The sequence below is a fragment of the Brachyhypopomus gauderio genome, chromosome 11, assembly GCF_052324685.1.
Source record: "Brachyhypopomus gauderio isolate BG-103 chromosome 11, BGAUD_0.2, whole genome shotgun sequence".
Classification (NCBI taxonomy): Eukaryota; Metazoa; Chordata; class Actinopteri; order Gymnotiformes; family Hypopomidae; genus Brachyhypopomus; species Brachyhypopomus gauderio.
Genome location: NC_135221.1, coordinates 8,290,375 through 8,317,586, shown reverse-complemented (window position 1 = coordinate 8,317,586; position 27,212 = coordinate 8,290,375). Strand labels below are relative to the sequence as shown.

At 39.0% G+C, this 27,212-nt stretch overlaps 1 protein-coding gene across 11 annotated transcripts in view; it reads right to left on the bottom strand.

Annotated features, from left to right (window-relative positions):
- Positions 1-1,238: 1,238 nt before the first annotated feature.
- The window catches only part of klhl4 (kelch-like family member 4), a 39,839-nt gene continuing 13,865 nt past the window's right edge, over positions 1,239-27,212 (bottom strand). For 5 of the 11 annotated variants that reach the window (XM_077021706.1, XM_077021704.1, XM_077021709.1 and 2 more), the window contains 11 exons: positions 26,829-26,901; positions 15,049-15,216; positions 14,042-14,178; positions 13,440-13,636; positions 5,752-5,964; positions 5,432-5,618; positions 5,132-5,356; positions 4,656-4,818; positions 3,528-3,740; positions 2,646-2,817; positions 1,239-2,375 (listed from right to left, as the gene is read on the bottom strand). In XM_077021706.1, the coding sequence (XP_076877821.1) occupies positions 2,316-2,375; positions 2,646-2,817; positions 3,528-3,740; positions 4,656-4,818; positions 5,132-5,356; positions 5,432-5,618; positions 5,752-5,964; positions 13,440-13,636; positions 14,042-14,178; positions 15,049-15,209 (1,728 nt within the window). In that variant the 5' untranslated portion in view covers positions 15,210-15,216; positions 26,829-26,901 and the 3' untranslated portion in view covers positions 1,239-2,315. Of the gene's footprint in view, positions 2,376-2,645; positions 2,818-3,527; positions 3,741-4,655; positions 4,819-5,131; positions 5,357-5,431; positions 5,619-5,751; positions 5,965-13,439; positions 13,637-14,041; positions 14,179-15,048; positions 15,217-19,367; positions 20,019-26,819; positions 26,902-27,212 lie in introns of those variants that run through there. The other 6 variants (XM_077021708.1, XM_077021711.1, XM_077021707.1 and 3 more) reach the window with 4 other exon arrangements.

Sequence of the window (27,212 nt, the reverse complement as noted above, 5' to 3'; positions counted from 1 at the left end):
TCTTTTTCTCAGGTATTGTGCATAATTGGGTTATAGGAATTGTTTACTGTCGTTTTCCTCAGGGGATGTGTATATTCAGGTATAATTGTTAGGTATCATTTGACTTTCGTCTAGTGGTTTTTCCAGCTTAGAGTACCTTGTGTTCAGGACTATCTATTCTACCTTGGAGATTCCAAGCAACTACATAGCACTTTTGTAAGTCGCTCTGGATAAGAGCGTCTGCTAAATGCCATAAATGTAAATGTAAATGTAAATTCTTCAAAGATTCAGATACAACAGGTTTGCACTTCTCCTAAGTGCAGTCAAGTTGAGACTTACAGAAATCTTTTGTTAATGCAGCCTCATTGTCAATAGCTAGAATGTATCATCAGTAATCCTGAAGTGCACCACTAACTGTTACAAAATTTAAACTATTTTTTTTCCATGACCTTACTGATATAAATATGATCCTAGGAAAAACATATATTTCTAGATGGATTAAAATCTGGATCAATGTATAATTGTATTCCATGTCACGTATCCTTCTGTGTGTCACATTTGGCTCCACCTCCCTCCTGTCTGTCAAGTCTTTGTTGTCCTATTCCATGTGCTTCTGTTTATTTTTCGGTTACCCCCGCCTAGTCATCTGTGTCTTGTATTTAAGCCATGTGTTTCCTAGGTTTGTTAGTTTTACTGCTGTTCAGGTTGGTGAGGTCTTCATGTCAGTACTACAGCCTGGTTCATGTTGATATGTCAATTGTTCTGGTAAGATTATAAGAACATGTCTAAACCTGTGATTCATATAAATCATGTATCTCTCTCCAGATTACCTGACAATTTAACTTTGGACTGTAATAACGATAATGACTCCAGGTTTGCATCTAATAAACCTCGCTCCTCAGAATTTGTGTCCGGCTCCTATTTGCTCCATGATGCCTTGAGCACTACACCTTAACTACTAGTCACTGGTTAGAAAAATTTATAAAATGTATAGCCTCTTAAAGGATTCTACAGAGGTAAGGCTAAATTAGACTCTGTCCTATCAAATACAGCCTAATCCTTTGGTAAGTTGTACTAAGTATTCTGCAGTTGATCTCTGTGTTGCAATAAGTGGACAATGTTGGTTAGTATTTAGCTGAACTTGTCATTTCTGAGATGAAAACTACTGGGCAAAAATTGTGTGTAATATATTGTAATAGTGCACAGAGACAGTCAAAATCCCAATAAACATATATTCAAACAAAACCTAAAATGCTATATTAAATGTTCATATTGTTTATTTTTTTATATTCCACTTACTACAAATACTTCACTTTGCAAAACATATATTGGACATGCTAAATTTTTATTCCGATTCTGAAATTTCAGATTTTACTTGGGAATTGCTTATATATGATAATTACATGAAATCAACACTTCATATGAAAAATGCCAGAAATCAAACATCTCTGGGAATTAATTTGCAATATAACATACATGAAAGCATTACCAATTGTGATTGAAAATATACTGAAGCAGCATGCCAAAAAATTATGATCATAATTTACATAACACTAATTTAACAAATATATACATTAATTAATTTCAATAAATTATACAATAATGTGGAATATCAATATGATATATTTGTATATTCACTATTTTGTAAACAATTAAAAGTTATGACTACTATCGTGTTCTAATTACTTTGGTGTTCTGCAGCTAATTCAAAGATGGTTTTATTTCAAATAAAATATCGAAGTAGTTTCATGCTATATATTATTGTATGTAAAATTATGTTCGACATTTGTTCTTGAACAATCTTCAAATAATTGCTTTGTGTAAAACAGTGATGTTTAGTTAGCAAGCTTAGAACTGTATGAATTCACAGTGATCTTTAAAAATGCATTGGCAAGGGTCAAAACACATTTTTTCACAAATAACAAATAAAGGATATAAGCAAGTCCATATTCCCTACTAATTAAAATACACATGAAACTTAGGAATACATTTCAATACAGATATCATAATATATGATTAGAACAACTATATGAAAATTTATCTGGTAAAAGGGACTTTTGATGTACAATTTTGTAAAATGCAAAATGTTCTGATTTCCAAAATTATACAGTACAGCCCAAAATGGAATAATAATTACTACATCCCCCCCCCCAGTGTTTACTTATAACAATCAAATTTTTTAATAAAATAGTAGTAGTCAACTATTTAGGCCCCTCACATGTTCGTGTGAGAGAGGAATGAACATGAAAAACGTTCCAACATCAAGGGATTTTTGATATTATTCTTACACTGCTGGTATGTCTGCTGAAAGAATGTTTTTCAGGAAGCCTGGGTATTCAAGACACTTTCAGCACCACTACACAGGCTCCAGCTCTCCCAATATTCAGAGGGACCTCCTAGAACAGCAAGAGAGGTGGCAGTTAATCACTGATATTCACCAATTGCATTCCTCTAATATTTTCCTAGTCTTTTTCTGTGTGCAAAACAGAACACTAAAGCATAACACATGTTCACTGACTGAAGCCTAATACAATTTGCTGAATTATTAAGAGGTTAATTTGGTGTTTTTCATTTGCCATTGTGACCAAGTGGAAAAAGAGATGAATAGCAGGAAAGGCTTTCACTTCCTGTCCATGGTTGTACATTAGTTGGCTGTAACAAGTTACCTCAGACCACTCATTGTTCTGTGCATCATAGGACTCCACAGTGTTTAGGTAGGACTGGCCATCATAGCCACCTACTGCATATAGTCTGTCCCCAAGTAAACAGACTCCAACTGCATCACGAGGCACACTGAGGGATGAAACCGTTGTCCACATATCTGTTTTTGGGTCATACCTGAAATACAGCAACAGGGACAGATATGCTACAAAAATATGATGCTCACTTTACAGATGGCCAAGAGCAGATTCAAAGATGATTGAAAACTAGGTGTGGATAACTGTAGTCAGTATATTTTGCCATTTGGATTTTTTTTTATTCAAAGGCAATTCATAAAGTAGAGGACTAAAGAATGGAACTATCGAAAATATCAGCAACAACTAGTTAACAATACTAGTAAACAATAAATATGAACATTTAATTTCATTAATGTTTTCATTTTATTTTATTTACTGCCATATTTGATAGCTGCCATACAAACCAAAGTGGAATGGGGGGAAAGATACAGATACAAGAATTAATTTTTTTTTCTCAAATTGTATTTTGCATTGCCTTATTATTCAGTCTTGCATTCTTTTTATTTAGGGAGTTATTATTCATGCAACAGTGGTCTATACTATTCAATGCATTATAAACAGTCCAACTTTGAGATAAACGTACTGCAGACAACAACTGCTGTTCTTTGTGAAACCAGCAGGGGGTGCTTGAAAGCAGATTATCAGTGTGCTGGAAACCACATTCCACAGTGGTAGTTGCGGTTTTACTGAAATCGGTGTGTTTTAGTAGAGCAAACAGAAAACATATGAAGTAGAGTCTTTGTTGACTGAGTCATTTAAGCAGCCCAGTAATTACTGTTTTGAAGAGAGTATTTTGCTGCAAATTCTTACCTCTCTACACAGTCAGACAGGCGAGAGCAGTGATTTGAAGCTGGTGCGTCATGGCCACCGACTGCATACAAGAAACTGTTGTACGTGGCCACACCCACTCCTCCTCTCCTCTTTGACATTGGCGCACACATACACCATTTGTTTGTATGGGGATCAAAACATTCCATTGATCGCAGGCAGGAGCTTCCGTCACGACCCGCTACCGCAAACAATCTGAAACAAAGCATTTAATATAAAGCCTCAAAAATACTAGCAACGACAGGAAATAATAACAAATTAGCAAAATAAATAAATAAGCAACAATGAAAAAGATTGTTATTGTTGTTACTATTATTTTGTGTGACTTAACATTCAGAGCTGCAAAGATATTTTCTCGGAAAGCGATAAGCAAGTTTCATCATTTCTACAAATTATGAAAAATGGAATTAAATTACATTTAAAAAGAACGGATTAACAAACTCGTGACATAGGACAGGCTAACAAGTATGGTTAATTTATATACTACTTTGCACAAGCATTGTTGTAAAGCAGCTTTTGAAATGTTTGCATCGAGATCCTTAACGAACAAAGAAAAAAAGCCTTCAATATAGATTTAACACGAACAAAATTCCAGAGTTTAGCAGCTATAGCTTATTAGATAAATAAAACCATCAAAATGAGCATGCCCACACATACTCACACACACCCTCTCAACCACACACATGCCCTTAACTACCCTCCCCCCCCCCCCCCCCCCACATACTCACACACCCCGCACACCTGTAGCTTGTTTTGTGTTCTGCATTTCTTCTTCTGCACATTAAAGCCAGACATCGGTACAAGCGCTGTTGTATTTCCACACTGCTTCTAAAGACTGGTCGTTTCTATTGTGTCTAAATTGCTTCGTGGATGATTTACCCATTGTGTGCTGTAACTGCTTGTACTGTTCTGTGCTGTATGGAAACTGAAGACATGCCGTCACCACCCTCGCCCACTTTAAAGACGCATTTGGCGTTATGATAATCTAATAAAATTGTTGCATATATTTTGTGTAATTCTGTGGAGATCATGTCCCTATATAAAATTGTTTAGGGAAAACTCATGTAAAATATGTAGCTACAAAGTAAAGAGAAAGATAAAAGTACTTACTTTCCATTGAGAGCAGTGACTCCCACAGTGCTGCGAGGAGTGGACATGCTAGCTACATAATTCCACTGTCTGGCCTGTGGGTCCCACCTCTCCACGGTGTTCAGATAGCTCCATCCATCATGGCCTCCGACTGCATACATGGGGCCTTCCAGCACAGCAATTCCTTCCCAAGTGAATTTAAAAATATATATTTGGCTTTGTCCAACTCAAATGTATCAGTGAAAGCTTACAATCTCAATCAGTGGCTGCTTTTTTATCAAATATATTTTTAAAAGATTAAATTAAAGAGAGACTTTGTTGAGGTACAATAAGGACTCAAAAGTTTTTGTTAAATCTTAATATATTCTTGGCTGTTTTACAGCATAATGATCTTATTTAAAACTTTAGCATCTTTGGTGCACGTCCCAAATTCTAATCAAACCATAATAAATCCGAGAGAGAGACAGAGACAGAGAGACCACAAAGAGAGAATGCACCTAGCCCATGTCTGTGGGTTGACATCGGAGGCATACTGCACCACAATTTAGTGACTGGGTCATAACATTCCACCATATTGGATGTCTTGAGGCCATCCCTTCCACCTACTACGTAGAGCTTGTTATCAATGACTGCCACACCAAACTGAAGCCGTCGGCCATTCATGACTCCAACCTGCATCCACGTGTTAGTACGAAGGTCATATTTTTCTATTGTTGTTGAACCTGAAAAAATTGAAATGTTAGTCAGTTAGTTGGATTCACTGCATGACCTATCACCAGACAGAAATCATGACCCACCTTTTGAGGCATCCATGCCTCCTACTGCATAAAGCGCCCCGACAGTGGACTTGCGTGGTTTAGTCCTTGGACTCTGTAGCATTGGGCGACGTTCTGGCAACAAATGGTACTTCATGGCCTCCATTAGTAGCTTTTGGCATTCCAGATCTTCTGAAAACATCTTGTTGTTTTCCAGGTCAGCAAGAAGCTAAAACAAGTATTATAGTCATATAACCATTTGATTAGTTAGCATTAAATCTCTTGAAGCAAAAAAGTTTTAAACTTCCATTTTATTCAGTATTGAGTCCCCAAATACTTGTTTGGTGGTGTGTCAAACAAACCTGAGGTGGGAGAAGTGGTAGGCGAATGTACACTAGTAGCTCTCCCAAATCCCGTTGTCGATGCTGCACATCATATCGTACCCACATCATCAGCGCTTGAAAAATTGTTTCTTCATCTGGAACATTGATGTCATCACTGGCAAGCAGTTTGACTATTTCCTTTGTAGGAAGTAAGAGAAACTCCTGGTTTTGAATTACCTCTAGAAAGTGTTCCTGAAAGATCAATTATATTAGGTCACTAAAATATTCAGTTGTGTTAAATGCATATACAAAATGTATCTCTAATATGTAGCCTACTGTTGTCATTTTGTAAAGTACAAATCAAACTGAAATTTGACCAAAAGAAATCCAGCAGATCCACTGTAACACTGTCTTTTAATGTTGAAAAGCACCGTGAATGTGTATAATTCCCAAGTGGTAGCCTGTAGAGCAAACAGATTCCATCTGGTACCTTCAAAGAAGTCTCTGCTTACTCGGGCCATAATTTGATGTCTTTATTGCAGATTTGTTCTTGTTGATTAGAGGGGTCTGTATACTGGTGAGATGAGAATTACTGTTGGATGTTTACCAATGGTGGACCGTGCATTTCACACCTAGGCCTTCAGTAATGCTCCGTCTGCATAAATCTAGCCCTGAGAAACTAATTTATGGTTATAAAAACCATGTTAATGTGCAGAAATACAATATAACAAGCCAATGCATTGCAGATGGACAACACCTGCAGCCTTAATAAATGGCTTTATTGAATAAACAAACCAGGGGTGAACAAGTGTCCTTTACTGCATCTACAGCCACGATCCACGTAAAAAACATCCATAATAACCTCATAAACTTGAAATATTATTTAGGAAAATAGCAACATTTTACATGCCAAAAATCAGATTATTTGTAAACAAAATCCATCCTCCTCTCTTTCCTCAAAAACAATTCAATTACTTTGTTGTACAGATTATCCGTGTGCTTTAGTTCCATCAAGAACTCTGGAATACTGGAATGGGGCAGTCATGGTCTGGTGGTAGGGAACTGGTCTTGTGACCAGATGGTCGTGGGTTTGATTCCCAGGCCTGAGGCCATGACTGAGGTGCCCTTGAGCAAGGTACCTAACCCCAACTGCTCCCCGGGTGCTGGGCTAGGGCTGCCCACCGCTCTGGGAACGTGTGCACCACAGCCCTCTAGTAATCACTAGTGAGTGTGTGTTCTATTTGCACAGATGGGTAAAAAAGCGGAGGACAAATTTTGATTGCGGTGAAAAAAATCACAATTGACAAATATGGCACATTTACATTTGCTGGAATACTTTCAGCATTAGCTTCGATGGCAACAGAAAACCATTACCACTAACTACTAGTTAGTAACCTGGAAGTGGCAGACAAATCCTCTTCCTGGTTGTGACAGGCTAGCTAGCTTCAGAGTTGTTCGACCTTTCTTAACAATATCTAGCTTTTCTTGAAAGTAAATCTGCCACCAAATTGGTTTCTTCTTCTCCTTCAGACATTGTGGGGTGACGCCTGGAAACAGCGCAACCATCGGAAAAGCTATAAAAGGAAATGGTCAGACCATTTGGATTCATGGACAAAATGTAATTAACATCAGTTTGTGATTCAGCTATATTTTAGGCCAGCAGAGAAGGCCTTGCTGGCCCTGAATGCCACTGATGTTTACTGTGTTTACTATTGGAACACTGCAGCTATGCTGGAGTTTGTAACGCTTTTGGAGAGATTTAGCCTTAAATCTCCACTCTAACCCGGACAGAAGTAAGCTTTGTCGCCGATAACAAGTGAGTGAAGCACATGGAGGTGAGGCAAAAACGCTGACACAGTAAACCCACTGGTGGTTCCACATTCTCTCTGGGCGTGGCCCGCTAATGCTGGCGCACTCAATTTAGCTTGCATAAAAAGACAGTACACCGATTTCTGCCCATTACAAGCTACACTGTATTGCCAAAAGTATTCCCTCACCTTCCTTGACTCACATATGACCTTAAGTGACATCCCATTCCTAATCCATAGGGTTCAATATTGATGTTGGTCCACCTTTTGCAGCTAGAACAGCTTCAACTGTTCTGGGAAGGCTGTCTGGGAAGGAGTGTGTTTATGGGGATTTTTGACCATTCTTACAGAAGCGTATTTGTGAGTTCACATACTGATGTTGGATGAGAAGGCCTGGCTCTCAGTCTGTGCTCTAATTCATCCCAAAGGTGTTCTATCAGGTTGAGGTCAGGACTCTGTGCAACCAAGTCAAGTTCATCAACACCAGACTCTGCCATCCATGTATTTATGGACCTTTATGGGCACAGTCATGTTGGAAGAGGAAGGGGCCCAGCTCCAAACTGTTCCCACAAAGTTGGGAGCATGGAATTGTCCAAAATGTCTCGGTATGCTGAAGCATTCAGAATTCCTTTCACTGGAACTAAGGGGCCAAGCACCTCTCCTGAAAAACGACCCCACACCATAATTCCCGCTCCACCAAACTTTACACTTTTAAACGTTTGTTTTTGTGAACTGCTCTCGCCTCAGCATCCTGCCTGATCCCTGTCCTGTCATAGAACGGGAAGCGTGGTGGGACAAAGTGGAGGAAAGGGAAGCACCCCCACCCCTTCTGCCTTACCCATTCTGTGGATTCGCTTCCTGCACTAGGGGGAGAGACAATGTCTCAGGGCTCGAGGAACTCTCATCCCTGTAAGTAGGAAGACTCGCTGGGTGGTTTCCAGTGGCCAGAGGAAGTGACAGAGTCTCCACTGAGAAGGTTCAGCACCAGTCCCCCCTCCATGCTGAAGGGTACCATGACTGCAATAACCTATCTCTGATCACCGACAGGGGAGCAGAGTGACATGAAGATTGGTAAGTCCTCCCCTCCAGAGGACAGTGAAATGAAGAGACTCCACTCTAACTCCAGTTCTGATATGAAGGTAGAGGAAGAGAAAACCTGGAGGAGCCATCCATCACACCACTCATCAGTCACCAGCATGCAGGAAATGTTATTTGTCCCTGTCCCTGTTTTTGTGCCCTCGCCCTTTCCCATTACCCTGCTTGCTCCTGTGACTATGTCTGTCCCTGTCTTTGTGCTGGGTTTGTTCCCCTCTGATCTCCTGGGGAGAGTGTCGTAGGCTGGCCCATGGAAGGGCTGACCACAGGGGAGTCTACACCTGGAGTTGTTTCAGTTGTTACAGCTTCAATTTTCTGGCTCCACCCTTCGAGGTGGGTTTAGTTGGCATTGTTTAGTTTGTTGGTTGGCACTGGGCACTCAAAGGTTATTTGAATCCTATGTGAATTGTCATGTGAAATATACATTATCTCAGGGGTCACCAACGCGGTCTTCCCGCGGGCACTGCGTTGGTGACCCCTAAGATAATGTATATTTCACATGTACATAAATCTCTAAATTCAATACTAAGAATAGCTAACTGAAGTTGGGTCATATAAGACAAATGAGAAAACAGTTAAATTAACGCGTTTATTATACCTTTCTGCAACAAAGGTAGTATTTCAACCAAAATACTCACATTTGGACATTTGGAACAAGAAATAATAAGTTGGCTCAACTGTGAGTGAATTTCTTAAAAACTTAAGAGTTTGAGTTGGGATCAAAACTCAAAAATCGAGTGCAGTAAGTTGCCTTGAAATTTTGAGTTTTCTCGACTTATTCGTTTTTACAGAGTAGCATAGGTCGCTGCTCGCCGCAGGTGAAATCCATTTCAAGATGTCCGGAGTCCAATTGCAAACCCCGCCCCGTTCTCAACTAAGGAGTCAAATTGAGCATGCACAGAGGAGTTGGCCTGGCCTTAACTAGGGTTCAACTACAATTTGTATATTTTGACAATGCAGGTTGTAAGGTCAGATCAACTTTTAACAAGAAACTCAAAAAAGTAAGCTGATCCAATTACTTTGTTATCGTTTATGGTGCAATTAATTATTTTGGCTCAGCTAAACTAAAAATCATTGTAAGGCGAGCAATTTTAAGTTCTGTTTTTTACAGTGCAGACACAAATAACAATAATCATTTTTTATGATGATGTAAACAAGTATTGTATTATCTATATGCATAATTAATGTCATATATATGGTTAATTCTGGAAAATGTCTCACTATAATTAGTACTCCCAATATGCAATACTTTGGTAAAATAATCTACCACAAGTTCTATACTTTAAGTCAAGTCAATTGTATTTATGTAATGCTTTTTACAACACGTTGTCACAAGGCAGCAAACGCATGGGTCCAGATCCGCAGAGGTGTTGCCAACCTTGGCATTACAGGTCAGAGATAGCTGCTAAACAGAAGGCACAGATGCATGCACACAAATAAATGAAAAGTCTAACTTCAACAGTAACATCTAAACCCTCCCAGATTTAATTGTGTTATTTGCACATTTCTTTCTAGTATCTAAATTTTCTCCACTCAAATAAGGCTACAAACAAAAATTTGTAAAATAATTCAGCATTTAACTCAAGGACAAGTGAAAAGGATCTCCACCTTTCCAATTCCCCAGTCAACTTTTAGCAAACTCTTTAGTTTACTATAGTGGCTCACACCATGATCACACTTGCCAAACCACTCAAGTACAAACCATCCATCCAACACATGTTGTACTTGTTTGCTCTGCTGTCATCGACTGTATTGTCTCAAGCTTTGCTGCAGTTGCTCCCACACAAAAGGCAACACCACCACTATCCATATCAGCTGCAACTCTCATACACGAGGAACAAAGGAAATGTCAACACATCATGCTTCTAAACACCAGCTTTTTCATGTGCTTATACCAAATGTCTTGGTCCCAATAATTATTCCCTCTTATTGGTGCCCATTCCCAGCACACTGTGGATGTACTCAACTCTCCAGCATGACACAATTACTTGTGCATTAACTTGCCAATAAGACAGAAAAAGACTGCTGGTAGCTTTAAGTGCATTCTACTCAATGTATTTAACCTGCTAAAGTAAAAACTCAAGTTATTGTTACTATATGCTAACTTTTTCAATATTAAGAATGTGTGGGATAACATACTAGTAAGGAATTAAGGCCAACTCTCCAAAGGCCAACCTCAATTCTTCAGGTTCATAATAGCCCTTGACAGATAAAGTGCAAATGTTTCATGATGCATTAATATATTTTTACTTGTGACCAACAGGTGTGTGATGACAATGTGCAAATCAAATGGTCATTCACATCTCGTCTTGTGGTAAACGTTACAGATGTGTCCCAAACACTACCCCCATCCAAATAGTACCATGACCACTACAGACACATTTCCAGTAATAGTTTAAAACCCATTTTATATCATTTTTAGTGGGATATGGGGATACAGTGTTTACAACTAAAAAGAGGCAGTGGTTTCTTTTTAGTTGTCAGTTTATAACTAAATGCCATATACAGTTGTGATCAAATTTATTCAACCCCCAATGCTGCGAAGGGTTTTATGGAATTCAGTGCACATTTGTAATTGTGTTCATAATGAAATCTTACAAGGACTTGTTAAAGAACTAAATGCAACTAAGATAGCATCAATTTTTTTTGTCATAAAGTATTAAATGGCCTTTTTGTGATTTCTTCATTGACACAATTATTCAACCCCTTTACGACTACCACTCCTAAGAACAGAGGTTCATTCCAGTGTTTTCCATCAGGTATTGAAAACATCTGTGGATGTCAACGAGCAGCAATCAAGCATGATAAGCACCAATTAGGCAGATTTAAAAGGACTGTGATACTCAGCTCCTTCTAGACATCTACTGGTGTGTTTCCAAGCATGGTGAAGGCAAGAGAATGGTCCCAGAAGACAAGAGAAGAGGTTATTGCTCTTCACAAGAATGGCAATGGATATAAAAAGATTGCGAAGTTGTTAAATATTCCAAGAGACACTATCGGAAGTATCATTCGCAAGTTCAAGTTAAAGGGCACAGTGGAAACGTTACCTGGTCGTGGCAGAAAGAAAATCCTGACCGCGACTGCTGTGCGCTACCTGAAGCGTAATGTGGAGAAAAATCCCTGCGTGACTGCTAAGGAACTGAAAAAAGACCTGTCAGATGTGGGCACTGAAGTTTCAGCTCAGACAATAAGGCGCGCACTGCATAACGAAGACCTCCATGCCAGAACGCCCAGACGCACCCCCTTGCTGACTCCAAAGAACAAGAAAAGTCGACTGCAGTATGCCAAAAGTCATGTGAACAAGCCACAAAGGTTTTGGGACAGTGTACTGTGGTCAGATGAAACTAAATTAGAACTGTTTGGGACAATGGACCAGCGCTATGTTTGGAGAAGGAAGAACTAGGCTTATGAACAAAAGAACACCTTGCCTACTGTGAAGCATGGCGGGGGGTCAATTATGCTTTGGGGCTGTTTTGCTTCTAATGGTACAGGAAAGCTTCAACGTGTGCAGGGTACCATGAATTCCCTTCAGTACCAGGAGATCTTGGAGGAAAATGTGATGGAGTCAGTCACAAACCTGCGGCTTGGGAGACGTTGGACCTTCCAACAGGACAATGATCCGAAGCACACATCCAAGTCCACTAGAGCATGGTTGAACATGAAAGGCTGGAACATTCTAGAGTGGCCATCGCAATCACCAGACTTAAATCCAATTGAGAACCTCTGGTGGGACCTAAAGAAGGCAGTTGCAGTGCGCAAGCCTAAGAATGTGACTGAACTGGAGGCTTTTGCCCATGAAGAATGGGCTAAGATACCCATAGGTCGCTGCAAGACACTTGTGTCAAGCTATGCTTCACGCTTGAAAGCTGTCATAACTGGAAAAGAATGTTGTACTAAGTACTAAAAAATAATGTCACTAGGGGGTTGAATAAAACTGATAATGATGTGAGCACAGTAAAGACATTTGTGGTTATTCCATCATAAATATTGTGTTATGTTTGTCTAATTTATAAGTGCCTCTTTGATATAATTGTAAATAAGATGACTGAAATGATCAAAATCAATGTCAAACTGGCCAAAACACTTTATTTCAGTGGGGGTTGAATAAATTTGATCACAACTGTATATATTTCTAACTCCTGGAGCATTGCCTAGGTCACTGTCATAGTCTTACATAAAGATGTACAATGTTTGAATTACATTAAGAATGAAGGGAAAACAAACGTATCCAAATATTAGTTTAATCTGGATAGAATGCATAGCAACCCAGGAAACTTTGCTCAACCCATGTCAATTATTGAAGTGACTGAAAGGAAGATTCTTTGCCTGTGCCCTATGATTAGATTAACTCTGCTGATCTGGCAAGCCCTGTATAAACACCCAGTACAGATGTCCTTCATGAGATAACAGCCATTTTCCTGAGTCATTTCCGCACTTTGTCACAGAGCTGTCATCTCATAAATGTGTGTGGTGCATCCTCAAGTGTCTAAGAATATTTGATATTTTTGGCCAAAGTTGCTTTTGTTCCTTTACACACATAAAGAGTTTGGCAAACATTAACATCAATAAATACTATCACAAATTAAATGACTTGGGTGTATTTAAGTTATTTTGAAGTTACAAAAATAATTATAATTACATTATAAACGTCATTTTAAATAAATCCATTAAATGCATTGGTTTTGTAACATGGAAACATGGAAATACAATTTATTCATACATTTTTGAGCTGTGTTATAAATTGTGAATATTTCTGTTTATATTCAGTAATCCACAAAGCTTTTAGTTACTGTGATTACTTTCACAGCATAATGACACTCTTACCATAGTGTAGCTGTGGGCCACATTCAAAAGATCTGTGCACCCTTGAGCATCAGCAAATGAACGGATCCCCAGGCAGTTGGACGGGTGCAATTGTTTCATAAGAAAGCTGCAGCAGACCTCAATAACTTGTGAGAGCTGAAGAAGACACGCTGCAGCCAACATACTCTCAATTGTCTCTTCCTTCAGCTCAAGAACACCTGTGAAGTGGGACAGAAAAACATTATTATCTCTGATAGCCTAACAGATGTGCTGGATGTACTACATGCTTTAGTGTTCATTTATAAAAAGAACAAAAGGGGCCTTTGACATGTTTCTTTTGTGAGAGACACAGTGGTTGATGGGCCCAATGATCCATACTAGGCATTTGATGGTATGACATCTGGTGGACCCATGCAATTGTAAAGCTGCTTTGTGACAATAGTTGTTGTGAAAAGCACTACATACATAAATTTCTCTTCACTTGACATCTGAAATCTAACAGTTTGTGTTCATTATAATAAGCTATTTTAAAAGGTTTAGCAGTGTAAACACATTGTAAAGGCATTATCTTCAAAAGCATTAAAAAAATTACTGTTTATTTTAATAGCAAATTTGGTACTAACCAGTGTAAGCAAACTGAACTAATGATTTCAGTGCTTCTGGATCAACACCTTCTAATTTGATCTCCTCTTGTTTAGCCTCCCGTACATCATTGGTGAACATGGCAGCAAAGTAGTCAGAGACTGCACTTAAGACAAGTCTGCCATTAACAAAACAAAAAAAACTTAATATGCATGCAATGTAGATTCATCAGTTACTTTTCAACAGGTTGTTATGCTGAGCTGGTGAGATCTTGATTAATTAAAATTAAAATTCAGGATGTACATGTATAGAATGAAAAAAAAACACTTAAGTAGATCCAAACTGTTACTTTGTATGGATATTACTCTGTATGGATAACCTCAAGACATCGTTGATTAAGAACAGAAGAAAACAAATGAGGTATGACTGAGTTGCCAGATTATTAGGGACACCTATCTAGTTCTTGGCATGCCTCTTTTGGCCTTCACAATTGCATTTGCCCCGGGATGGATTCCGCAAGATGCAGAAATACTAATTACAAAGTTGCTGGAAGTTGGACTGCTGCACTATCCTGTTGCTAACAACCCCTTCCACCTCATTCCAAAATGTGGCCTACAAGTATGACAGACCCAGAATCTAGACTTTTCTGCTTTTACTCTTCCCCTATAAACAAAATAACAAGTCACTTTTATCATAGATGTTTTCATATGCTTGTAAACTGTTTCAGGAAACCCTTTAAACAATTGTGCATGAAAAGCCCAGAGCAACAGTCATTTGGTGATAAAGAACCAGTATGTCTAGCCCTAGTTATCATACTATGTTTAAAGGGTCACTAGTTTAGCCTATTCCAATGTTCGTCCTAACTAATGCCAGAAATGAAAGCCTGCATTACCTATTCAATATATTTAAATCATGCACTATATGACTTACAGGAATGAGGGAAATGTTCCTAGTTAACTGGCAACTTAGTGTACCCTTTACAATGAAACATCTACTTTAACAAACTTCCTTTCTTGCAGCTGGGTGTAAAATCTGGCAGAATACCAACCTGTGTGCAGGAATCTTGTGGTCTCCAGCTATCAAAAGCACATCACACAGTTGCTTGTGCTGGAGATATGTCTCTATCTTACGAAAGGTCTGTTCAGCATGGTTTGTGGCCTGGAAAAACTCATCTGAACAGTTGGAGCTCATCCTAGAATTACTGCTCATATTCAACCTATATAAGAACCAGAAGACAACACTGTAAAGTCTGCCTGTGACCTTATTACATTCATTGATTTGACATCAGCTGCAAAAATCCATATTTGTTTGAAAATGACAATGATGTTGGAATAAAGAAATGGAATGAGAAATGTAAATGTACATTTAATGCAATGTAGTGCTTGAAATTTGCCTCACCTTTTAAACAGTATGGTACTTTAGGGATCAGAATTTAGCTAGGTTGTACAGGTCTCTGAGACCTTTCTCCATTTAAGCATATTTTCTTAAATTTGTCCCTAAACATTTAAACTCTAAACTTACTTTCAGCATAATACCCATATGTTTCAAATCAAAGTGTTGAAATACATCTCAGCTCTCGTCCTAATGAGCAACCATTTGTCCTAGAGCACTGCGGAAATAAATAACATGGTCCTAAAGCTGAAAATATGAGGTCAGATTTTCAAATTATTTTCAGATTTTATAGATATTGTCACGGTACAGCGGCCCCCTACTGGTCACCTCCGTCTACAGCTGCAGTTGTGTTGTTGTTGTTGTTGTGTTTGTCCCTCAGGTGGGCAGAGTCCGCGATCCGTCTCACCTGAGGGTCATTTGTTTGTCTATATATGTCTTGTCTTTGTACCAGTTGACCGCTGGTCATTATATCCTTTATTTGGATCAAAGTCATGGGTTTTGGTTTGCACACTTTTTCTATTAAACCTTACATTTTCCCTGAGACTTGACGTGATTGCTTCCATTTTATTTCGCTCACTCTGCCCATAGGTATGAATAGATGAATCATTTTGATTTGTGAAATAGGTTTATCAAAGTGTTTGTATAGTGATGCCTAAAATGCATAAAAGTGTGGTCTGTCACTTGCACAAAATCCATCATTTTACATGTCGTTACAAGTTGCTGTCATTCACAAACACTTCCATTTTCTTATAATACAGCCGACAGTTGATTGTGGAATACTTAGAAGCGAGGAAATTTCACGACTGGATTTGTTGCACAGGTGGCATATAATCACAGTTCCACGCTGGAATTCACTGAGCTCCTGAGAGTGACCCATTCTTTCACAAATGTTTGTAAAAACTGTCTGCATGCCTAGGTGCTTAATTTTGTACACCTGTAGCCATGGAACTGACTGGAACACCTGGTTCTGATCATTTGGATGGGTGAGCAAATACTTTTGGCAATATAGTGTATCAAGATGAAAAAATAAGCATTAGGCTACAGCAACTATAAAAAAGACTCATCTGCATAAAGCAGCGTTCAGTATGGCCAAAACATATCCATTCATCTATACTATATCATTCTATACTATACTTTCATACACAGAAATCAACAAAGTAAAACTTTTGTAATGGACAGTTAATTTAGGCAAAAGTCAAAAACAAAAATCAACAAAAGTTTTATCATGAATCAATTACATGTTGCACAGAAGCAGTGTCTAGCTAGTCACCCTGCTAGCTTGTAGCAGATATCGTGCCTAAATGTGGACATGCATAAGCCCACTATTATAGGGAGCAAAATTGTATAATTACATTTATTTGACAAGCCATCAGCACCTTTATCTTCATAGTCTCTTGGGTTTGATGCTTTCTTACCTTCATCACTATTATCTCCATCAACACTAGCGTTTAGGCAGACATCATGCCTAAATATGAAGTCCACTATTATAGTGAGCGATACTGTAACATAACATTCATTTAGAAAGGTTTCATGTGTTTCATGTAGGAGGTACAATAGCATTTGTTTGTTGTATATACAACACATTGCAGTTGTATATGAGTGATATTCTATTTCTTTCAGTCACACTAGTCAGAGGTCACAAAACTCCATAAATAAGTGGATTTAAAGTATTCAGATGGATCAGCTTTTTTGCTTTTTACAAGCTTTGCTCTTTTTTTCAATAGATGGTTCTGAATGGGATCCGTTTTTTTTCCCACATGGCTGTGATAGTTAATTCTGAGCTACTTTCCCTTTGGAACAGAAGATTACATGCTATTGTGTGACATATCTGTAATTGCTCAGACCCATGGCAAACAATTCAAAAATCTGTTATTTTGGTGCCCTTCATAGAAAAAGTATGCCACTGAATTGAACTAACTCAAAGTCTGGCTTCCTTTCCACTAAGTCTTGTTGTCTGAAGAATAACTGTACTTCGAATAACTGTACATAATGAATGGTCCTAATAAGACAAAGTTTGCAGGAATGCAAAAATATTGGACCACATGGACAGGTATGTCAAGTTTGTACTCTCTAGTTTGTACGCTCTAGTGTTAAGATAATGAATTCACCATGAGAGGATGCAAAGGAGAGGTGTGCATGCATTGTAAAATATAAGAGGACAATGTTAGAGACGAAAGGAAGAGCAAAAAATGCTGCATGCCTGTGTAATGTGAAAGCGGAGTCAAATGAGTAAATCGTTACACACTCGTGATTTGGTGTCTGTCCTTTAAAATTACTACAGACATTACAAGGTAGTCCTTTGTCTTTAATATTGTTAAATATTTAATATTGTTAAATATTAAAGCTGGTCTATCAAATCATATGTAACCACATTATAATACTATAACATCTGTAGTGTCTCAGTATTGTGTGGCAACTTTAATTCCATATTGAATGTATAATTAGCCTTGAACTGGAAAATGGTTCTAAGCATTATTAACTACCATGATAAGACAGAAATACATTATCTATAAAATAAGCTACTGCACTAAAGCTGTAATTATTTATGATTAAATATCATAGAAGTAAAATCAATGACCTTGCAAACTATGACTCCATCTTGTAAAACAGATTAAAGATAGAGAATTGAACAGAACTTTTGAATGCATTTGCTCATAGAACATATACTTCAGAACATATACACCGAACATTCCTCTCCTCTTTAATAATGTTCACATAACTATTTTTGCTCTGATAGAAAGTGAAGAAATAGAATATTGAGGGTTTTTCTTAAGAAAGAACGAACATCCCAGCATGATCACCATGTAATATTTATGCTGCTCTGTTCATTTGAAAGCCTTACATGATCTGTATATGATTTACTACATGCACCATGGTCCTCAAATCATTATTATTTTAAGACTTAAGGTAACAGTATTCCATTTTTTGGGTAATATTTTTTTCATAGATTTTAGCATTTTTTTTTTCAGCACACACAACATAATTCAATTTTCAATTTTCCTGAAGATTTACTTAGCACGGAATTGTAATTGTTTTGCTTGTACTTTGTTCTTTCAATTTTTTACAAGGTTGTTGTCACGGTACGGTCCCTGACTTCTCCCTTCAGGCGTATCCATGTGTTTACACTCATTCTTGTAGGTGTTTCAGTGTGTGCTTTGTAGTGAGTGAGTGCGTATCTGTTATCTAGAACACATGTGGCTAACATTCCTCGTGTTTACTAGCGCTATATGCTAATAAATATCCATGATAAATATGCTGTCGTCTCTGCTTCCTGCCTCACCCTTGCCTTCATCACAGTTGTTTTTACATAAAAATAATAGCTCACATACTGTATGTGTAGAACCGTATATAGTTCTATATAGAGACGACCTCAGGAAACTGCTTCAAATATCTTCTAAGGTCGGGGTGGGGCGTGGTTTCTTGTCCCCTTTAGCACACATAACCTACCCAACAAAGCCAACTGTTGAGAAGCTACATGGGCTTGGAGGGGGAAGTTGTGGAGGGGGCAATCATACTGTATCTAATACCAATAAAATACATATAGACATAATTCACAAAGCAAACCTTGAACAAAAATATATTCAGTTGCTGACATAAAGACTACAGTTATTTGTGTTGCAGAGTCAGTGATGCAGCTCATTATGGCTGTGTTCAATGTGTCTCAAATTTGATGTTTATGTGACACAGGTTTTTCCCCTGCAGATGCTGCTGCAGTATACGTATAACAGTGAAATACGGAAAAAAAAAACTGCCAGAAGGAAAGATGTACAACAACAGTGATGGAGGATTTCAAGTAACAGACCTCATAATCATTGAAGTAGCTGCAATCACTCCATAGAGACCCATCACTAAAATATTTACCGTTTTACCTCCTAGCTCTCTGATTCCAAATTTGCAGCCAGCCTCCCACTGCAGATTAGTATGAACATAAATTTTAGGCTAATGGCTATTACTGATGACTCCATTTAAGTTTACCTCTGGATGAGTAAGCCACATGAAGCACTGTGTCATGGTTGGCTCTGCCTCCTTCTGTCAATCTTTTGTTTAGTCCTTCCTCTGTCTGTTTTTGTTCCCTCTTGCTCATTTCTCAGCCTGCCTCTTGTTAAGTTTTGTCACCTGTTCCTGGTTTGTGTGCTTTTATTTTGAAATTCCCAGTGTCACACCCCACCCTTGTACCCTTGTCATTGTTTTCAGGTGTTTCTTGTTTGATTCTTGATTTAGTCTGTGTTTTTAAGTCCTGTGTTTTATCATTTGCTTTGTTGGTCATTGTAATTGTAAGTACTGACTCTGTGCTTCTGTATAATATCATGTTGTTAAGCTTCCTTTGGTGATCGTTTAAGGTTCTAGTAATTTTGTTCACAGTTAATGTTAAACTTTAGGCCTGTTTCTATGTTTTGCCTGTAGTGTTGTTTTATGGTTCTGTTTGTTGTCTTGTCTAGCCCGTATTTAAGTCTGGGTTTTGTTTCTGTGTCGAATTGCCATTCTGTTATAAACCTAGACTGCTTTTATGACTCAGATATAGGTGTTGCCCATAATAAATCTTGCTACTCTCAGCAAGAGAAAATGCTTAAATACCTTCAGGTCCAGACGTCCAGTACTGTGCATTCCTTTTGTGGAGAGAGGGAATGAGCCTGCACACCTGTACCTCCAGGAGCTATGTTTCTCTTTCAAGTCAAGTTATAAGGGACTAGTGCGCTTATCGTGCCTTTAGTTATTTAAGAAGCGCTGTGTGCTTTTGCAATGGACATTAAATAATACACAGCCACACCCCAACTACTGCTGCGTCTGTCCCAATGTCAGAGAAGGCACAGCCCAGCAGCAGTAGGAGCACCACTGATATGGCAGAGATATTGGCAGCACAGCCTAGAGAGACAGCAGCAGGAGCTCAGCGAGCTTCAAGCGGTAATGGGCAACCTGGCAGGGTGCGTACAGCAGTTGTCCACCCGAGCAGGGCAGGGCAGTTCCATGAACCCCGACTCCAGTAAGTGCCATACTGCCACTATGCCGGAGACCTGGAGCGGTATTAGGGGTTCGTGGTACAAGGCACGTAGCAGCCTGACATGTCCGCCCTTGCTCTGGTGGCATTTATCATCTCGCTGCTCATGGCACAAGCGTGTGCCTTGTACTCAGCTGCATCCCCATTATAGCAGGATTACGCAGCTGTTATAGCTGAGTTCAAAGAGTTATTCCATCATCCCCGCCAGGGGCAAGTATGTGAACAGTTTTTGCTAAGGTTGAAACAAGAATCAAGTAGCGCAACTGAGTACTCTGTGCAGTTTCGCACGTTGGCGACTGGGACAGGATGGAATGGACCTGCATTGGTGGATGTGTTCATCCATTGTTTGAGGGTGGAACCTTAGGCAGAGCTCACCTGCAAACAGGAGGCTTCCTCCCTGAACGAGGTGGTAAGTCTAGCGATCACCTATCACCACCTCTTGAGAGAACGAGACACTCTTCCTCGCTGCGGGGTTACTCGGCTGATGGAACCAGTTCCACCGGTCCCGGCCGTCATGTCCCCAAAAACCTCGAATACCTCTGTACCACCAAGAGGCTAAATTGGAGGCAGGCTCGGTGGTCACTCTTCTTCTCCCAGTTTACATTCACGGTAACTTTTCTCCTCCCGGCCTCAGAGGGAAACACTTGCTCAGAGAGAAAGACTTGCTGTTTCGACACATTTTCAGACAGTTGGGTCTGCCCGAGGACACCATATCTGAATACCGGGGGGTTCAGTTTATCTCAAGGGAGTTCCTCAGTAAGCTAAATGTGACTGTCAGTTTTACCTATGGCTATCATCCGCAGGCTAATAGGCGGGCAGTGCAAACAAACAGCTATGTGCATCTGAGCACCTGATCTGCCTATCTAGCTTTAGCTGAATATGCCCAGAACTTACTCATGCATGCGGGGACGGGGCTCACCCCCTTTGAGTGCGTTCTGGGATTCCAACCTCCGATACATCCATGGAACCCCCCCCCCCGCCCCCTTGCATCTGATCAGCCTGCAGTGGAGGAGTGGTGCAAAGGAAGCAAGAAGGTGTGGGAGGAGATGCACCAAAGACTGCACACCGCTATTCAGCGATTCAAGAGAAAGGCAGATAAGAAAAGAATAGACATGGCCACTTATCATGCTGGGGATAAAGTCTGGGTAGCGACCAAGGACGGCTTCTCACATCCTGGACCACACTGATCTTCTCCTGAATCAAGTCCTCAAGCAAGCTGTCATCAAGGCAGAATCAATACATTGTGATCATTGTGATCAGCCACTTGTGAGACGATCTAGACTGCACTAGTGTGTAAACATAGTCTTTTATATGCCAACAAGAAGAAATGGGCTTTGACTGACAAAAAAAATGTTAATCTCACTTATATAGGCCAATTCTAGTCTATGACATCTTGCTCTCGTGTATCCCCACTGAATAGCACATCTGTGGTCTCTCACAGAGATAAGGGTAATCACAACACACTGGTCACTTTGGCCTGCACCACCTTAAATAGTCAACTGTTATTCAAGACTATAAGTCTGTGTCATACCAGCTGTGCATACTTGATGGTTCATGTTACGGGATGAGGCTGCTATGTGTGATAACTTTTACTTGGTCAGTGGTAGGCATTTGTTGTTCTTGGTCATGAGACAAAATGGTGGAATTTTGACCCGAGAGAGTCAGATATTGGAGTGAAGCTGAGAATGAAGCTGGGAGTTAAGTGGAGAAGTTTGCTTTGAAGAAATGTCTCCATTGCTGTCTCTCCCTCTCTTTGAATCTCATACATGTATTAAGTTGCACACACATTAAAGCTTTAACTGCACCCATTTCGATGACTGCAGCTTTTTTTTAATGAAAATGAAAGAATACTTCTTTACAGCTATGTGCAGCAATACAGGGCAGGATAATTACTTCATGTTATTTTCCTTGCTGTTCTTTAAAGTCAAATGTATTGAATGTACTGAACTCTATTCATACAGTCAAATGTGCAAAGAAGGTGCAAAGAAGATAAATTGCTAGTCTTAGTCATAGAATATTTTTATTGTGTTCAGCATGATGTGCTGAAGTGAACAGATTTAGTATTATTTGATAAAAGTGAATTATGTACTGAGATACAAGGCATTTTTTTTTTTTATTATTTATGATTGTTGCTAAATTAGATCAACTGTTTGTCAGTATACCTGACACCAATTCATATCAGTTACTTGGTTGGCTGGAGAGATATATAAATAAATATACAAACTTTTTTAAAAAAGTAAAATATTTCATTTTTACAACAAACTTTGTACCAAAGCTGACCAGCCATGCAACATATTTTCTATTAAACTGCAATCTAATATGTTTGCCCTCTTTTTCTGTCAGGGAGAAAGTATAGCATTTTTTAGATGGATTCCAAATATTTTAATTACATGGTTACCTTTCATGTATACTCATTACATAGCCCTGGTGACCAATGTCGGCCAGAGGAGGATGGGTCCCCCCCCTGAGTCTTGGTTCCTCTCAAGGTTTCTTCCTCATGCAAAAAACTAGGGAGTTTTTCCTTGCCACTGTCGCCCTTGGCTTGCTCCCTGGGGGCTAGGACTCGGCACTTGTAAAGCTGCTTTGTGACAACTGTTGTAAAAAGCACTATATAAATTTGATTTGATTGATTGACTGTAATGTATAGATTATCACTGCGTCGGTAGTCGGTAGGAGGCGGACGCATTCTCAATTGAGACCTGGCATTAATATAAACTGAGCTGATATCTCTCTGTAGGACTGCTGTACGAACAGCAATACAACAGTGTATATGACTTACAAGGCATACTAATTTAGACAGGCACACACACACACACACATATATATATATATATATATATATATATATATATATATATATATAAATAATACAACATAAGTGGATGATTAACACTAACGAACTAGAGGTACGAAAATAGAACAGCACAACTGTAACACAACCAGAATGCACAGAATAGGCAGATAAACATAAACAGATTTTCCTAAACAAAGAGAATGAATGCAAAGACCGGGTAATGAGCACAAAACAAGGCAAGCTTAAACTAGAGAACATCAAACGAAATAAGACACACAGCAGCACAAACTGTCAAATATGGGAGAAATACCGAACTGCACAAACCAAGACAAAGCACCAAGAGTAAGTTAAATCGTGAGAAACATTGACCCACAATGAAAAGCAAGAAACACAGAGACTAAATACTAAATACAATGAACTTAGGAATCAAGGAACAGCTGTGACAAATAATGAGGACATGGCTAGACTTGATGGGGAAAAACCAAAATACAGCCTAGAAGTACAGCAGAAGGGCTAACCTGGAAACAGACAAAATAGACAGGTGGGCGCAGGGCTAGACATGACAGATTTGGACACATACTTGAGGAAAGCACTATCTGGTAAAAGCCATTACAACCAAGCAGATACTATTGCATCCAGATTATTCATAATGTTTTACAGTTGTCCACATAAATCTAAAGGTACGTTGAAGTTAAGTTGCCATATTGCCAATTGGGATATTCACCCCAATCCATCCTCCACATTTTTCCCATCTGTGCAGTGAGAACACACACACGCACTATTGGTAATTAGGAGGCTGTGGTGCACACATGCCCAGAGTGGTGGGCAGCCCTAGCCTGGGACACAGGGAGCAGTTGGGGGCTAAGTGCCTTGCTCAAGGGCACTTCAGTCATGGCCCAGGGCCTGGGAATTGAACCCACAACCCTCCTGTCACAGAACCAGTTCCTAACCACCAGACCATGACTTCTCCTGCCCCACATGAATTGTGGTTTATAGCATTACATTTCCTATTAACATCTAAGTTTTTTTAAACTTAGGTTTCCTTCTAACACATGTAGTGTTACAGCGTCCCCATATTTAAGCTAAAGCAAAATATTAATTCACAATTTATACATTTTTTACACTGAAGCCTCCAACTCGATAAACTTTCTCATGCAAGTGACTAGTGGCATAAGAGAGCCATATTTCCTCTTATGTCCTCTATGTGTTCTTATGACTAGGTATTTCACATTAGGACTAGGATTGTTTCTTTCAGTCACATGTAAAGACGATGCAGACACTGTCACAGGTGAAGAACATACACGTGTCACACCCATCTCTGCCCCCACCTGTCATGTGTGTTTATGTAGGCATGTGCCTTCTGTCTGTCATAGTCTCTCCCTTGTGCTCTGTAACACTGCCCCTCATTATTGTGCTCAGGTGTTTTTTATCTAGTCTGGTGTATAGAAGCTCTGTGTTTTTGTTAAGTTTGTGCTGATCTTTGTTTGAAGACAGCCTTGTTTTTTTGTGTCTGGGATTATTCCAAGGTTTAGTCAGTGTTGTCTTTGTTGAAATCATCTCTGACCTGTTGTTACATGTTGGGTATGTTTCAGTGTCTGACTCTCATTCTGATTTGACACAAGCATGCCTATTTACCTGTGTTACAACAGGTAAAAAAGAGGAAGAAATCACTAGTCTAATAGAATATAAAAGTACACTAACTGGAACAAAAGAAGCCACTGTAAATAAACTGAACGAAAAACTGTCACGGAAACACAAACGGCTTAAAATGATAAACATCAAACATCTCAACAGTCCCCAGTGGTGTGGAAAATGTACTACACCTCCTGAGAGAGGTGTGACAAGTAACCAAAACAAAGACAGGTAACAAAAGATAATAAACAAAGCCATGTGCACTGCCACAGCCATATGATGAAGGCTGCTGGTAGTGGGGGAGGGGTGGGGGCACTATTAAACCTACAAGGAAATGTCATCTACCCTTATGTGAAAAAGCAATAAAAACATTAAGCATTATTGCGTAATTACCAAAAAGATGAAATGATGTTTTTTTAAACAACATTTAAGCTGTATTTACCATATGCAGGGGTTATAGGCCGAATTGCATTGTTCCACCCCCCAAAAACAATGTCTAAACAAAATGTTTAAATCTAACTTTCTGTGACTATATAAAATTTAAGCATGCAAGCACTTTAGAAACTATCAATATGTTTTGAGGGCTGAAATAGAATCATGCCCAAATCGAATGCCCAATCCCACAGGAGTGATACAGTAATAGTTATTCGAAGTTCTTTAATGATAATATTTAATTAAATATGGAAAAAAAAAATTGTCATGTTATTTCAGACCCTGTCAATCTGCAAATGCACTCTGGCAGCTGTCTGGTCAGCTGCTTTTGACACCTACTGAATAGGTTGGAAACACTCATTGGCATAAGAGGTCAAGCACTCTCTTGCTTCAAATCCTACCTGGCAGATCGTTACCAATTTGTACTAGTAAATATTGACTGCTCCGAACACACAAAGGCAAAATATGGTGTTTCACAAGGATCTGTGAAAAGGATTGGTGTTTCACAAGGGCCCCATACTATTCTCATTATATATGCTACCGCTGGGCGCAATCTTTAATAGACATGGCATTAGCTTACATTGCTATGCAGATAATACTCAGCTAAATATCTCCTCTAATCCAGATGATGTCAGTAATACCCCCGAAATTGAAAACTGCATCCAGGAAACAAAAAACTGTATGGTGTCTAATTTTCTTCTTCTAAATTTCGATATGACTGAGGTGTTGCTTCCTGGACCCAAAGCTGCTAGAAGCAATTGGTCTAATATTCCTCTTACCCTAGATGGCTTTTTAGCAACACCTAAATCTACCGCAAAATGCTTAGCTGTCACTATTGATTCAGATCTTTAATTTGACACACATATATGCAATATCACTAAGGCTGCCTTTTTTCCATTTACATAATAATGCCAAACTTATACATTTACTGTCGTTAGCAGATGCAGAGAAGCTGGTCCACGCTTTTGTCTCATCAAGATTAGACTACTGTAACTGGATTTTGATTGGATGTTCTAAACAGTTCCTAAAGAAACTTCAACTTCTACAGAATGCTGTAGCTAGAGTGCTAACTAGGGCTAGAAAATTAGATATTAGTCCCTCATTTTTGGAACTTAGAGAAATCCTATACTTTGAGAGCTCAGCAGACAAGAAGGGGTATAGTATACAATAAGTTCACTTAGATATTGTGGAGCAAAACCATTTTAAGCCTTATAGGTCAACAGAGAAATTTTTAAATAAATTTGATATTTAACCGGAAACCAGTGCAAAGAGAGCACACCCGGAGGCAGAGCCTTGTCCTTAGACATCTGGACCCATATGATTGTAGAACTACTTTGTGATATAATGTGTTGTAAAAGCACTATATAAATAATATAAATATAAAATATATAAATATATAATGATTTTGACTTTGACTTCCTATGTACTAAGCATGTTTACAAACTAGTGAATGCTCAATTAATTGACAAACTGACAATTGTTTTCAAATGGTTGCTCCTGACATGAAAATTCCAATAATACAATAAAACAAAAATAGCATCATAATAAAGTTAACAAAACAGCAAGCACACACCAAAAATACCTTCTAGTTTGTATCCACTCTACTCAGTTCTTCCCATAGCTTGGTCCACTCCACCACCGCAGAACATAGGACACTATAATGCAGAGTACATACAGGAGCAGGTACTTAGCAGGTAATATGCTGATGTATGGGTACAATTTACCTGATGACAGTCCAGAATTGTCATGACATCTAACCACCTAATACTTTTGTAGATTGCAGTATGTCCTGGATCTTGAGATTGTGGTGATTACATTAGTTTGCTTAGAAGAACATCAGAATACTGATGCTCTTTGACCCAAATCCTCTGACCCTTCTTTCACATTTATTCTCATGGGTTTGTCAGTAATGCATCAGTATGTAGGCAAGTGAGTAACCCACTGAAGAATGCACTATGATTGCAGT